Below are 15,873 nucleotides of genomic sequence, written 5' to 3'. Positions count from 1 at the left end.
CAGTGTTAAATTAACTAATACATAAAAAGCATCAAGTGAGGTGTTGACAGCTCTCGGAGGCAATGCAGCTCTCCCTCTGCTGGGGACCAGAATATCATGAGTACAGTGAGTGAACAGGGTCTTTCCTCATGCTATTTCTAAACTAGGCTAGAGCAGACAGCCAGCCCTCCACAAGGGAGTACACGGATTCTGAGGAGTATGGATGGGGCATCCGAGCATCACCAGAGGCAATTCTTCACTTTTATCTCCTGTAGCCACCACCACACTGTGACCACAGCAGAACTGGGACTTTCCTGTAATGCCACCAAGCCTCTGGGAAGATGGACACCCTATCTCTAGCACCACAGCCAGGGTGAGTATCGCGGTCTGTAAGTTGTGAGGACTGTGGCCCAGATGCTGGGCCCCTGCATATCTGTGGAGACCAGCACCAGGGAAGGACTAGACAAAACTTGTTCATATCCTGATGTAAGAGAAGATGTACTGAAATACAACTTCTAATTCTGATACTTTGGTGGTTCTCACACTTAAAATCCCATTAGCTTGACACGCCTACAAAATACTCATATGTGAGACAAGATGTGGTTATTTTTAAATCATGGCTCTAATTGTTGTGTGGGGGTGATGTATTCTTAGAGCACAGGCTTTAATTGTGCACCTGGATCTGTCAAATCGTGATGCCTGCGGTGCTAGCTCCAGAAGCTGAAGGGATCGCCCTGACCTAGCCAGCAAGTTGCCTGTGCATAACTTATCAAAGCCCACACATAGTGGATTAGGAAGATATCTCAGTACTTACCACATAAGCATGAATACCTGAGTGATCCCTACTACCACATTTTTTTAAGTTTTGGGAAATTAGGAACAGGAGAAACTTTCTGGTGTTTACTGGCTAGCCAGACTATCCAATGAAATACCCCATCTCAAAAAATATATGTAAGGTACAGGGTGACTGGGGAAGACACTTGGTATTGACTTCTGGCCTTCACACACACACACACACACACACACACACACACAAACATATATATATATATATATATATATATATATATATACACACACAGAACATATATAAAACATGCTTATGTGCCATGAGTCATAATCTACCCTCTCTGGTCAACCCCAAAAAGAGGTTACATCATGGCCTGATTTTTTCCTGTAGGTTCACTATTTGAATACTTGATCTCCAGGTGGTGCACTGAAGAGGGGATTATGGAAGCTTTAAGGGTTCTAGGCCAACCTAGTTTCCAGTCCTGCTCTTCTGGGTCCTCCAAGATGTGACTAGGCATGCCCAAGCACCCATTGCCACAGACAAACCAAGTCACTCCAGCTGAATGCCTTCCCCACACCATGATGACTGTATGTCCTAAATAGTGGGTCAAAATAAATCTCTTCTCCTTTAAGGCTTAGAACAGCAACTCTAAAATTAGTTCTTGAGATTTCTTTAGAAGAAGAAACAATTTACCACCTCAGGAAAAATAAAACAACAACAACAACAAACATGGAGACAAACAGCTCTTATGTGATTTCCACTTTTCTCTATCCTCACCACAGCCAGTAGAGTGGATCTCTGCCCAGGCATTTATGAAGAGGATCTTGGCTGATCTCTGGGCTACATCTCTCATGCATGAAAGACAAAATAGACAAAAAGACCAGAAGATAAAGACTGTCCCCTGAAGGGGCTTGATGCATGGCCCACAGGGTCACATTTCAGCCACACTTCACTAAGTCTCTGGTGACATCCTCTGTGCCCCTCATGTATTGTATGTGCATTTCTGGACTCTGAAGTGTTCACAATCAGAAGACTAAGTCCTCTTCCTGGGGAACTCATGCTCAATAACTGAGCTTGTAAGAAATGAAAGTATGGCAGCTAATTTGATTGATACTTTGATGGCATTTAGAATCACCTAGACACAGACCTCTGAGCATGCCTGTGAAGGATTAGGTGAACGGTGATGGGAAGACCCACCCTAGATGCAGACAGCACTATTCTGTGGACCAAGTTCTGGATGGAATACAAATCAGAACGAGAACTGAGCTCCAGCATTCAGCTCGCTACTTCCTGATGGTGGTTGTTACCAGCTGCCTCAAGCTCCAAGCTCCATAATTTCCTCACCATGATGGAGTCTACCCTTGAACCCTGAGCAGAAAAAAAGAAAAGTAATTGCTGGACCAAGAGGTTAGAGCTGCTACCTTGGATTTCATCCTCGGGGACCTAGGACTCTGGAAATCAGCAGTGGTCTCCCCTGCTCAATTACTAAGAGTTCACCTTTATCCTCTTAAAATATACAAGAGGGCTTTGCTTTATTATAGTGTTCCCACCAACCCCCACTTTCTCATTGCCCCATCCAAATGTTTCTCTCTTAGCAGCTGCCACTTTTTAAAGGCTTTATAAGACCTGGCAATTAAAGGGTCCTCTAAAGGAAAGGAAAGAAATCAGAAGAGGAATGTTCAGGGTTGCACATAAGAAGGGCCCAGTCCAGCAGGGGGCCTCACAGAAGAAATATCTAAGAGCCAGTGAAGGCTGCCATATGCCTGGCTTTCCCTCAAGCCTCCAAGCATACAGTCCTGCCTACACCTGGATTGAGCCAAGTGTAACATGACATACACCTGAATATAGGAGAATGGCTGTGCATTGTCATCGAAGCTGAGTCCTACAGGAGAGAGGGGGAACCCAGCCCATGATTCAGTGAGATTGCTATTGTTTTCAGTGCTATAGAGCCTTCCCTTCAGGCAAGGAAAGTCCTGTGGTCATGAGTTGAATGGCTTGTAGAGGTGTGTAGGGGAAGCCCAGTGGGTGGGTGGGGGGAGTGGACAATACCAATAGAACCTCAGAGAGAAAGGCACATGTGATCTGCTCATCTCTGAGAGCCAGTGAGGATCTTTGGGACTGCCTGGATGATTCGGGTAGGCCTGTTGATTGCCAAGGAGGAGAGGGATGATGAGTCCACCTCCATGCTGGGTGATGGACATCTCAGCCATGTCCATGCCTGTTAGTACCCTTCATTCAGCTCTTCCCATTCCTAGACAGAGGGCACCCAAAGGGTGCCTTAACTCATTGGCCCTGCTTTCTATCTGGAAAAGCCCCATCTTCTGCACACAGGCTTGTTCTGCAGTGCACCCTCACCTTGAGAACTAGCTAACACCCTTCAAATGCCATGCACTCACCAACCCAGGCTCAGGGAGAACCCCACACACACACACTCCGTGTCCTTGACCAGAGCAATCAGCAGTGTGACCAGAATGCATCTGAGAGACTAGTACCTGGATGTTGAGTCTCCCACGATGGGCTCCCAGACCATAACGCTTTGCTGTGGAGGCATGCAGCTGGAAATCTGTGATTTTTAATGTTTCCAGACCAAGAGGTGGACAACCTGGGAAGAATGGGGCTTGTTAGAAACAAAGACAAGGAAATGAATGCTTTTCAGAAGTAACCATGTGCTTTCTTCCCCAAATGTGCTCCCAAGCCACCAGCATGGCCCCTTACCCTGGCACACTTCATGTTTCAGACAGATTAGATCCATGTAGCCCTCAATGGCTCCCCAGTTCTCTGTCACTACTATTTTCTTTCTGAATATTTGGCCTCACAGATTCCTTCTCTGCTGCTGGCCTTACTGCCCTTTGATGCCATTTGCAATTAAGGCCCCTCAGTCAGAGACTGACACTGGGTAGAAATCTTCTAACAGTCCCATGCTTGAGCTCTGAAAAATAACCAGGACTTGTTGATTTCCCTTCAGCAACTCTGGCCTCTGTTGTGCATGATAATGAAGAGAGCAACATAAATAGAAACCATCTATTGTCTTCTTTCTTGGCAGATTGTATGGCTATGAGAACAGCTCATGAGCACAGCTTGACCCTAGAATTAATGCCAGCCCAAGACTGCCCAAGTCTAGACCATCATCCCTACTCCTGACAGCATTGATGGCAGCTGGGCCTGGACCCCAGGTCTTCTAGGCTCTTATCCACTGACCTGTCATCATGTCCCATGAGGGTCCTGTAGTGACAGAACATCCTTACCATTTGAGTTGAAGAAGAAATACAACCTTCAAGTAGAAGAGAATAAAGCCTATTTCCACCAGAAATATCAGACAACTTTATATATCAGGCAACACTGTATTGAGGAACTAGAAGTGTCCTGGAAACAAGGGCACTCTGGGGACATGTCTACAGACCTAGTAAAAGGCTGTGGAACCTTTGGGATGGAGGGGGTCTAATGAAATGATGGGGACTCTGTGGGTACCCTATGAGAAGGTCCCCTCACACACCGCAGACAGACAAGTTCAGATCCACCAGGAATCAAGTCACCACGTAGTCCGTAGTCCTCTTAACCTCTCAAAAGTGGAAACTGAGGCGTTGAGACCTGAGTCAAGCCACTAAGAGGTGACAGCTGCCAGTAGAAATATGCAATGGATCTAGCCTCCAGCGTCTCAGCCCCAGCTGGTAAAGGACACTATGGATCCTTGGGCCTGATGACACCCTCTGGGAAGGGGGAAGGAGGGATTCCTGGGGTGATAACTGACATTAGCCATCTTCCAGGCTCCTACCATACTGGGGAGCATAAGCAGATGAGTCCTGGTGTTCCACTGACACGGCACAGAAAGACAGGTCAACTTCCAGTGACAGTTGTTCCATTGCTCACAGGAAAGGATCGTGTAGCAGGGGGCCAGCAAGCCACGTACTGACAGAGCACTCACAAAGGTCTACGAAGTGAGTGAGAATGGCATACAGAAAGGGGAGATGTGATCAGAGGCCACACAGTGAAATCCATGACGCTTGCCTCCTATGTTGAGCATCACTGTGGACTTTCTTAAGCCATCAAAGCATCAAGCTATGAAGCTTGACCCCTGAGCCCAGATGATGAACCTATACCTCTCCTATTACAAGGGCAGAGAGTGTGGGCCTGCCCTCCCCCAACTATAGCTTCAAGACAAGGCAAAACAAACTCTCTCTCTCTCTCTCTCTCTCTCTCTCTCTCTCTCTCTCTCTCTCTCTCTCTCTCTCTCTCTCCCTCCCTCCCTCCCTCCCTCCCTCCCTCCCTCCCTCCCTCTCTCTCTCTCTCTCTCTCTCTCTCTCTCTCCCTCTCTCTCTCTCTCTCCCTCTCTCTCTCTCTCTCTCTCTCCTCTCAGCTCCTGCCCTAAGCTCTCAAACCCAGTATTTTCTTGTAACTTTCACAAGGTGTGTTCAGAATTCAGGAAAGCCTTGGGTAATAATGACTTACTAGGGCCGCTAGGATCAGGGGTATCTGACAACTTGCCACTTACAACCTGACAAAAACTTAGGTTCAACGACCCCTAAAGTGATGTGCCTGCCTCCCAGCTCTGGTTCTTCTTCATTGCCCCTACCTGCTACTGAGTCCTTGTACCTCCCCTGATTACCTAGTCTCAACCTGCCATGCTCCAGCCACTGGCAGTATTCTCAGTATATGTGAAAGGCTCCACATTTGGTCCTGGCACTGAACTTGCCACTGACAAGGGGCTCTATGGATGAATCCTTATGTTCTGGGTATGACCTCTGCCCAACCCAACTCTTAGTTTAGTATCTGACTCTGAGGAAGCAGGCCATTAAAGACCAGAGAGGGGAAAATCTCATAACTCTGTCTCTCCAGGTTCTAATGCTCACATCTAGGGCATCTCTATATAGTCAGGTCAGAAATACAAACAGTAGCCACTGTCATTTGTGAGACTATTTCAGAGCCTCAGAGACACCATTTCAGCCACCTAACCAGAACATGGAGGAGAATGCCATTACCTCATCTAGCCCCGCAACCTCCATTTCTGTCATCTATAGTCAGACAGGCAGATGCACAGGTAGACAACCAGATGGACAGATAGCTCAGCACACCAAAATGATTGCTATTCAAAGAATTTCTTCTATTAAAAGAAAATGTCTACATATATAAATATTTTAGTTCAAAAAGGAACTACTTGAATAAAGTTAAATACCTATTAAAATTGCTTGCCTGGTGAGAAATCTCCATTAAGATACAGAGGTATTGGAAGAAGTGTCTGTAAGTGGGTTATATCATGGACACACATCTCACTGTGACTCCAAAGTTTGATCCCTGCCCTCTGGAGTGGGCTATGTGCCCATGGCAACAACAAAGTTTCATGTAAGTTACAACCATTCTCATGCACACCTACAGGAGCATCACAGAAGAAACCAAATTTGTCTGCCCCTTTATCCATAGAACTGCTGAGCAGTGACTTTGGTGGGAGCCCAGATAAACAAGTGGGCTCTTCCAGCTCCTAGATGGTATCTTTCATAAACCCAGCACTCTGACACTGGGACTTTTTTCCTTATTAGACATTGCTGTCTTTAGATGTTTTTGTTTTGTTTGGAAGCTTTTCCTGTCATCCATGCAGAAGTAGCTATCGATGGATCCACCCTAAGAGAATGAAATGCCTTTAAAAGGCAAAAATATAGACTACGTGGATTAGTAAGTACTGCTTGGGCTTAGTAAACCAATTGTGACTCATTAAACAAAGAGGGATCACTGGAGGGACAGAAGGAACAGAATAGGACAAGGCCACAGCCCCCATCAGCCAAGTAGCACAAGCCACATCTGTGCTGCCAGAGGAAGGGACAGACTCTAAGGGTGCCTCCAACACCATAACATACCTATGCAGTCTCCACCCAGCTACCTGCTTGGCCAACAGGACTTGCATGAAATGGGCTGAGAAAGTGTAACAGAAGCTAGATGCAGTGCCTGGGGCAAGCATGTGCAGTTAATCTGGGTTAATCTGGGTCGCATGTAGGTCAAGAGATACAGCAAAGCAGTCAACCTCATTCAGGAAGCCTACCTCACTCTTTACCTTCCATCAATAATTACTGTAATTGTCTTCCTGGGGTCCCAAAAGAAACCAAAGCCCAATGGCAACTGTCTCCCTGCTTGACACAGTACAATACGGTTTCTAGGTCAAGGCACTATGGGGCTCAAGGCAAACACCACCTACGAAGCCAGCTGTAAGAACCCCACTTCTCCAAACAATGTTTGAAGACATATTTTAGAGCCAGTGAGACGGCTCACCAAGTAAAGGTATTTGCCAACATGCCTAACAATCTGAGTTCAATACCAGGGATGCCAGAAGGAAAAGAGAACCAACTGCTCCAAAGTTGTTCTCTGGACCCCTCTTGTGTACTGTGGCATGTGCTGGTATTGCAACATACACATCCCCCCACTAACACACACACACACACACACACACATACACACACACACACAAAATAAAAAGATACTAAACATTTTAAAATTAATAAAAGCTTAAATATAACTGGCTAAAGGTTTAAACCTCTCTTCCACATTCCTCTTTACAAAGGTCAATAAGGCAACAACTCTGGGTTATAGTCACATATTTTCTGGTAAAAGTTCCTAGGTCCATTTCAATATGTATACTAAAAGTCTGACATAGGAATGCCCTGTTAGAAAAAGGAAGTTTCTGGCACTAAAGATGAAAAGGTAAGAGCAAGAAAAATTATCTTTTGACTTTTAGACTTTAATTTAATTCAAAGTTTAGAACACTAAAACATCCTCCACACTGCATGCTTAACTCTGACACATTTCAGTATTTCTTGCCTGATTCGTTTTCTTCCTCTTGATCCTCTAAGAACATTCTAAAGATTTCTAGAAGAGCTAGTGGGTGTTCGTAGTCAGCAGAGTGATCCTCCTCCCACCCTGGATCTGCACTGGAGAAAATGATGAGGAAGGTAATTAAGGTATCACCCTAAATTTATTCCCACACAGAGGAATGGTGGGAAGCCATGGAAATGAATAGAACAATATGGGAGCTGAGTAGTCACAGGGGTCAGAGAGGAACCCATGCCACCACAACACATCAAGCCATCTGAGATCACCAGTCCTGCAAAGGGAGACAAGCAATTCTTCTCTCCTGTGGCCAGAGGCCTGGCAAAAACTAGAGAAGACTACAAAGGAACAATTGACAACTTCCTTGGAACCAACACTCAAGGCGTCTACTAGTACCTGAAATGACATCTTCAGAACATCAGACTGTGCTCTGAGTTTTGGGTTCCAGCCATGGTAAGGTAAACCACTAACAGTAAACCCCAAGGCAGTTTCTCTGGGACAGTGGATCCCTAGGAACACCCATAACATGAATAAAGGGGTTCTGAGCACACCTGCAGCTCTCTAAGATCTGAAATACAGAAGAACAGAGCAAACAGTTGCATTTCAGTTATTGTCCTTGGCCTGTCTGACGCTATGTGAGATGGCCCAGAGATGACTCATGCTTAGAGGGCTGAATTAAAAAAAAAAAAAAAAAAAAAAAAAAAAAAAAAACATAAATGTGTTACCAGCTAAACTATCCATCAATAGCCAAGGGAGTCAGAAGCACTTTCAGATATGAGTACTTGGAAAATGTACTTGTTTCTACCATAACAAAAAAGTCATGGCTGGGAACTATAAAGAGCTAAATAGTCATAATGGCTTATATACCCTGGAGATGGTGAGACTGGTGATCATGCTAACCAAAGGGCTGCAAACACAAAAGCAAAGCAAGAACAATGTAGCACAAAGCCGGTTTACATTGTCAAGAAAATACCTGCCCTGCCAATCATAATATTATCCTCCATCAATGAGGACGTTCCTACATCCTTCAAGAAACACTACAGAGGAAGACAGGAATGTAGTTGCACTGGTGATGGGTAAAACTGTATTTAAAGTATCTTAACCAGTGTTGGAACTGTTTATATTTTATTATAACACCAAACCATGAGATAATTACTATGTATTAAGGCATCAGATATAAATGAGATAGTTGAGTGCTTGCCCAACAGGCATGAAGCCCTGGGTTTGATTCCTAGCACTGCATAAAACAATATTAAAAAACAAACAAACTAGAATGATGGATGGGCCATGCTTTGAATCCCTTAGGATCCCAGCACTTGGAAAGTGAAGACAGGAGGATAAAACATTTAAGGTCAACCATGGCTTCGTGAGATCTGGCTTTTAAAAAGTTTCTGAAATAAACAGAAAATTTATTGACAGCCCTTCATGTCTCCTCAGTATCTCAGCATTGTAGTAAACTCAGCTCTATGGCCACACTGTAGCAAAGACCTTTCCCCAACAAATCTGTGCCTGGGGCCAGGAGCCACCACAACCACCTGAGGACAAATTCTCCTCTGCCATAAAAACAAGCATGTCTCTGACCATCACGCTGGGTCTCTCCCACTATTTAGAACAGGCGTTAATCCCGAGAAGCGTGTGGGTGGGAGAACATGGGCAAAAAGTGTGAAAAAAAATCTTCGGGGAAATATTAATTAGAGATCTGAGATGTGTCACAATCTGGAGAAGACTGGCAGTCACCAGGGTTGGAGCCACTTTCTCATAAGGCATGTAGCTCTTGGAACACCCTGTGCTAAGTGAAGCTCCATCTCCTAGCTCCACTCCTTCCATGGGCAGTGGAGATGGGACCCCCTGCTTCATCTGGACACATTTTGTTAGATCTGTGCTTTTCACAGAGGCCACTGTGCAACAATGAAGACCACTACCCTGGTGTATCTTTGTCAGTCTCTAAGGTTCTTTCTACCTCCACCAAGATGTGTGAGAGTAAATTTTAATTATCTACTTGACACAGTTTAGAATCACCTGGTAAAAGAATATCAATGAAGGATTATCTAAACCAGATTGGTTGGTATATGTGACTGTAACAGATTTTCTTTTTTAAAGATTTATTTATCTATTTTATGTAAGTACACTGTCACTGTCTTCAGACACACCAAAAGAGGACATTGGATTCCATTAAAGATGGTTGTGAGCCATTGTGTGGTTGCTGGGAATTGAACTCAGGACCTCTGAAGAGCAGTCAGTGCTCTTAACAGCTGAGACATCTCTCCAGCCCCAAAGCAGATTTTCTTAGTTTCTTAAATGAGGTGGGAAGATCTTCCCTGAATGTGGACAGAACCATTTCATTCACTGGACTTGAATTAGATTAGAGGAAAAAAGGGCAGACTGAGAGCAAAGGCATGCATCCTCTTTGCTCTTGGCTGTGGATGTGATGTGATCAGCTACCTATAGCTCCTACTGCTGTACCTATAGCTCCTACTGCTGTACCTATAGCTCCTACTGCTGTACCTATAGCTCCTACTGCTGTAATAGCCTACAGTAGGAGACTGTAACAGCTGAAACAAGCCCTTCCTCTTCTCAGTTGTTTTGTACAGGTTGTTTTATCATAGCAACAAGAATGAAACTAGAACACTGTTGTTGAACAAATTCCAACAGTAGCTATCACTTTTAATGTTAGGAGAAACTTTGCAGCCCATAGAATATACAGCACATGAACTTTGACTTGGGAGCACCAACCCCAAAACTCTACTCCCTGTGCCGCAAGTATCCCCAGGGTACTGTTGGGAAGGTCAAATCTTGAAAAGTGTGTTAAAATCTATGAGCAATAGGCTGATGTGCAAGCAATTCCTTATGAATCATCCGCTCTGGACAACTTGCCACTTAATCTTCCCAATGTCCACAAACCCATCTTCCCATAAACAAACCGAGACCTGGAGAAGCCAAGCTGACTGAAACAATTACTAAGTGTCCAAGTTCAATTTGAAAATCAGCTGAGATAGGCAGTCCTAAGTATACTCTTTTTGCTCTTCCATTTGAGTTGAAAGTTCCAAAGTAAGGTACCAATGCTTTGGTGGCACTGGGGGGGGGGGGGATCATATCAGCAAAAGAGCTGAAAGTGGGAAAGTCATTCCTCACTGCCTGCCACCAACAAAGCCAAGAATTTTTGAAGATATGGAGGGTAAGTTGCTCCAAGTAATAAGCTTCTATCTCTCTTGAATTATTGTTTTCATTGCTGCCTATAAATCCAATAGGATTCACTTATGGAACTCTTTCCTTTGCCTTTCTGAACTTGACATTCCTTCCTACCAATGAAGAGCAAGGAGGCTTCCTCCAGGCATGCTGGGATTGTTTGCAGTGGCTCACTGTCTGACTCAGACACCAAGAGCTGCTCTAAAGGGCATGGGAGTCTCTTGAGGTCTTGGGAAGTCTGTGAACTAATCTTGGTCTTATCTAATCATCCTTCGTAAGCTCTTTAATAATCAAAACACACACAAAAGAAAGACCCTGAAGACATGATGTGCCTCAGTGCAGTGCTGGGACAAACAAACTAAATAGTCCAGCCTACAGACCAAAATCTTTAGAAGAACCTAGAAACAGAGATGCCTACATTTCACCTAGAGACTAAGATCAATGACAGCAGGAGAGTCTTCTGAGGTCCCCAGATTCTGGCTGGCATCTTTCACCTATCCTTTAAAGAGTCTGGAGAGCTTCTTTCCCAGACACTGAGAGTTCAGCAATGGACAATCTCAGAGAACTGAGAGGCAAGCCCAAGCCTGCAGTCCATGAAGTCTGTCCCAGCAGGCTTCCACCTCAAAGTACCTGGCTACTTAGCTTTTCCTTGGATGCCTAGTTCAATGGCTGCCTCACCAGAAAAGCCTTTCACACTCTATTCTCAATCATTCTGCTTATCCTACTGACCCTGCTTTGGGGCCAAACTCCTAATGAAACTCATCATCTCACAGATTAGTCTACCTCCCTGAAGAGTCTGGGAGCTTCAACCACAAGCCAAAGTGAATCCCTAACATCTAACCAATGATTCCCAAACACATGAGTAACTAGCATCAGAAGCTACTATGGCTCATCATCACTGTAAATCCTCAAGGGAAATTCATATTTTTCTTCATCCATTGCTAATAAAGGCCCCAGAAGGTAATTACTAGTTCAAAAAAGACTGCTTGTCATCTTCACAAATAGTACCACATCCACAGCCCCCACCCATGCTATTATTATTTACTTCATGTTTCTACTATATTAGATTATTTCAGTGACTATCAGTGGGTGATAGAGACAACCATCTTCAAGGCCTTGAGAAAGGCAAAGATAAAATTAAACATGATGAACTAGCCAGCAAAGAAAGGTTATTGATTGGTTTGGTTTAGGTTTATGCACATCTGTTATTCAAAAGACACCCTGCACAGAGTGAAAAGATAAGCCAGTGGGTGGAGAGAAGCCTGGATCTGGGTGTCTCACAAAGGACTCACTGTCACTCTGTTTTCAAGGAAAGCAAACAAACAAACAAAACTAGTTCTTGTGGATAAAAAGAATGACAAGGAAAAACCCAACCCAAGTGAGGTTGGACAAAATAAATCATCCTAATAGCATTAGACAGACATTAGTTACCCCGAAAATACAAAGTAAAGCCACAACGAAAGAGCACATGCCGGAACATGAATGAAGTAGAGATGGTTGCTAAGACCAAATGTGGACTTTTAAGGAGGAGAAGCAGCTGCTGGTGAAATGCTGAGAGTCACACTCATATGTGCATGTTTGTGCATGTAAGTTTGTGTGCCTCTGGAGGTCAGGGGTCAAGATCTCCTGACTTCTCTGTTTTCTCTCTGTCTTATTTTGTTGTGTGAAAGTCTCTGATTTAACATGGAGCTTTCCAGTTTGGTTAGAGTGACTGGTCAGTGAGTGGAGATTCCACTACCCACACACCCTGTCTCCTCCTCCCCTGCACTGGAATCATAGGTATGTGTCTCTTTGCCCAGCATTTTTATTTCCAACATGGGAATCCAAACCCAGGTCCTTGTGCTTTCAAAGCAAACACTTTATCAACTGAGTCATGTCCCCAGGCCCTCCCTAATAGCTCTTATTAAGGATACTCATTCCCTTTGATTGAGCAACTTATAGACCCAAAAAAACCTGCACATAAAAATGGTCCCAAATGCACTCTGAAATAGCCAAAAGGTAGAATCCATATCAAATACCTATCAGCAGGAAAATGAGTGCACAGACAGTGTTCTACATAGTCCTCTGCGGAATACTACCATAGTGTATGCAGCAGCACAGGTGAGCCTTGCAGACATGATAGAAGAAATCACACACAAGAGGTATGACATGAATCCAAAAAATTACCAAATTCAAAATCACACAGATCGCCTCTGATCAAAGCAATCTTTAAAGAGAATCAGGGGTTTGGCTGGTTGTGTGTCAGAGCAGACTTCAAAGATTTCAGCACAATCTTCTTGTCGTAAATTGGAATTACAATGACGCATTTGCACACTGTGTGGTGTCCATGACAACCCGGATCAATGTGTGGTGATTACATACTCCGATGAGTTATAGCCTTATATTAGCATAGTTTTCTCTGAACATGTTAGCCCTTAATAATATTTTAATGGCTTAGTTTTGCCTAACTACTACATCATAAAAATAGTAAACCAGATCTATTTATCCAATTCAGAAGGACTAAAAGAGATCTATGCCGAATGTATGAAAGCCAGTCTCCAAGGTTACATAGCATATGATTCTGTGTATCTTACTGTCATACAAAGACAACACTTTGGAGAACAGATTTGCGTTGCCAAGAGTCCGAGACTGAGCATGGGGAAGGGAGTGTCTATAAAAATAGCCCAGAGAACCTCTGATGGGACAGAGTATTTCCAGAAACCATACATGATACAGCTGCACAATCCTGCCCACACACACACATGCCCACCCCACACACATATATACACACATACAGATGTCTGCTTCATATATACACACACATGTATATACACACATGGCCATATACACACATGTACATGCATGCTGCACATGCACACATACACATGCATACACAAAACGCATGCACACACATATGCATGTATAGTTGGAAGAATCTGAATATCTGAGCATGGTCTGTTCTTGTCCAAGTCAGCCTCTTCACTCTCTTGCTTCCCTATAGATCTTAAAAGCATCCACACTCGTAGGGGCAGAGGAAACGGTGAATCACACCCTTCTCCTGGTACTTTTGTTTTGTTTTGTTTTATTGGCAACGTCTTGTGGATTTACAGTTATTTCAAACAAAAACAAAACCTGTCTCTTAAAGAAGATTTTAAAAGATAAAACGTCTTCATCTTGAACTTGGGATGACTTGATATGTTTCATAAAACTCTCAATTGCTTGAATTGTCTTAGACTCCAGAGAATTCTAGCTGAACATTTTGTAACCACTCCCAAACTTGCCCTAGAAGCCCGAGACTCAAAAAGGGAAAAACACTCGAACCAATTACTAGATGTGGAGGAACAGCTACCGAGGAGTCAGATAAAAGCAGGAGAAATCAGCTCCTGTGTGTGCCTCAACTTTAATTCCAGGATCTGTGGCAGCTAGAAAAGTCGATGCTTTCTAATAACCTTCTCAGGTGACTTCCTGGAGCAGGTCGATACCTACAGGTTCTTCCAGTCCATTTTCCATAAGGATTCTCACCCTAAATTCTTAGGAAATGCTGGGACAGAAATGAGAAGGTAAATTATCCCAAGACCAAGCAGGAAGACTGGTGGTCACCACTTAGCAAGTCGGGCCAGTGGCCTGCGTGTGAATGTCTGGTAACGGGCAATCTCTGCTCAGGACTAGCAACAGAAACCTCTCTTTATTCTATCAGCCCCACATGGCATGTAGGTCAGCCCAAAGTCAAGTAGCTTTCAACTTTGGGGAAGAGACTTGAAAGTCACATAGCAAAAGGTGAGGCACAGAAAGAGGCAGAGAAGTAGGTAAGAGTTCAACAAACTTCATAGCTGATCATAGACCACCACCCAAAGTGTACCTGGGATACCTCATCAAACCGGTATAGTGTTTTAGCCACATAACAGCTAATCACACATTTCTCTTGGGGAAGTTCAGTGCAATTTCCTTGGCTAAGAGAGTCATCCATCCACCCGTAGCACATTAGAATCCGTAGGCACATCACCTTCCCCTAAAATGCATGAACATGTGCAAAGGCTAATACCTTGGACTTGATACAGTAGACATGTGGGCCACCTCAACCTTCTGTCACATCTCTAGCAAGGTTCCTACACTGGGCCAAGGCAGTAGATTCCAGGTCCTGAGAATATCTGCACCCCAGCCTTGATCAATACCATCCTACAGAAGTCCCCACAGACTTCAGACACTTTTCAGGGTTCTATCACTTGTCTTCAGTGTGAACCCCCACAATCTCTCTCTTTTTCCTTCACTGTGCAACAGGGAGCCATTACTCTTCCCCTTCCATGTTCTCAACAATCCTTCCTTTAAAAAACATAGGATAATCTCACAGGCTAATAAGACAAGATAATCCATGAATTGAATATGTGATGGCTGCCTGTGAGGTGAGAAACCCCATCCATGAGGACAGATAAGAAAAATAAACTTGCTAGTGGGGCATTCATGACAGAAAAGAGAAAATGTCATGTGAACACTGCATGTCCATATACATGTGTGCATGCATTTTTGCATGTGAGTGTATTTGTGCACGTGTGTGTGTGTGTGTGTGTGTGTGTGTGTGTGTGTGTGTAGAAAAATAGGCCTCCAAAAATCTTTCTGACATGCCTCCCCCAATTTTAATAACTTCCAATTCTGAGAAAGAAGAAATAAGATAATCAAACTCATCCCTTCTGCTGAAGCTACTAAGAGAAAATCTGGACAAAATATGTTTTAAAATATGTTTGAAAGCACTCGAGAATTCACCAGATACTGAAAAGCCCTCAAGTCCAGATTGGTTGGCAGCAAAACTCCGAAGTGCTCCTGAAGCTAGCACCCTACAGTGACCTCGGCCTGATGGTATGTGTGCACATAAAGGAAGTTTTGATGACCACTGGCAGGTAAAGAGGCCCCTCACCAGAAAGGGGAGTCACTTTTTGTCATTATAATAAAATACCCTGACAATAAGATCAAGTGTAGAAGACACAGGTTTATCTAGATCACAAACCTAAGTTCCAGTTACCACTGTGGATGTCAAGGTGGCAGAAATTTAAAGCAGTGGGTCACATCACATCCACAGTCAAGAGCAGAGAGAAATGGACACATTCGTGCTTACTTAGACTTTCTTCAAATTTCCC

General features: G+C 44.0%; 1 protein-coding gene across 2 annotated transcripts in view; it reads right to left on the bottom strand.

Moving 5' to 3' along the window:
* The window catches only part of CPXM2 (carboxypeptidase X, M14 family member 2), a gene marked incomplete at its 5' end in the record, with an annotated part of 109,555 nt that overhangs the window by 80,684 nt on the left and 12,998 nt on the right, over positions 1–15,873 (bottom strand). For both annotated transcript variants that reach the window (XM_080913298.1, XM_080913299.1), the window contains one exon: positions 3,262–3,371. In XM_080913298.1, the coding sequence (XP_080769424.1) occupies positions 3,262–3,371 (110 nt within the window). The remainder of the gene's footprint in view (positions 1–3,261; positions 3,372–15,873) is intronic.

The sequence above is a fragment of the Micromys minutus genome, assembly GCF_963924665.1.
Source record: "Micromys minutus genome assembly, chromosome: 2".
Classification (NCBI taxonomy): domain Eukaryota; kingdom Metazoa; phylum Chordata; class Mammalia; order Rodentia; family Muridae; genus Micromys; species Micromys minutus.
The sequence above is the reverse complement of the archived record's forward strand: the minus strand, read 5'-3'. Positions and strand labels throughout refer to the sequence as shown.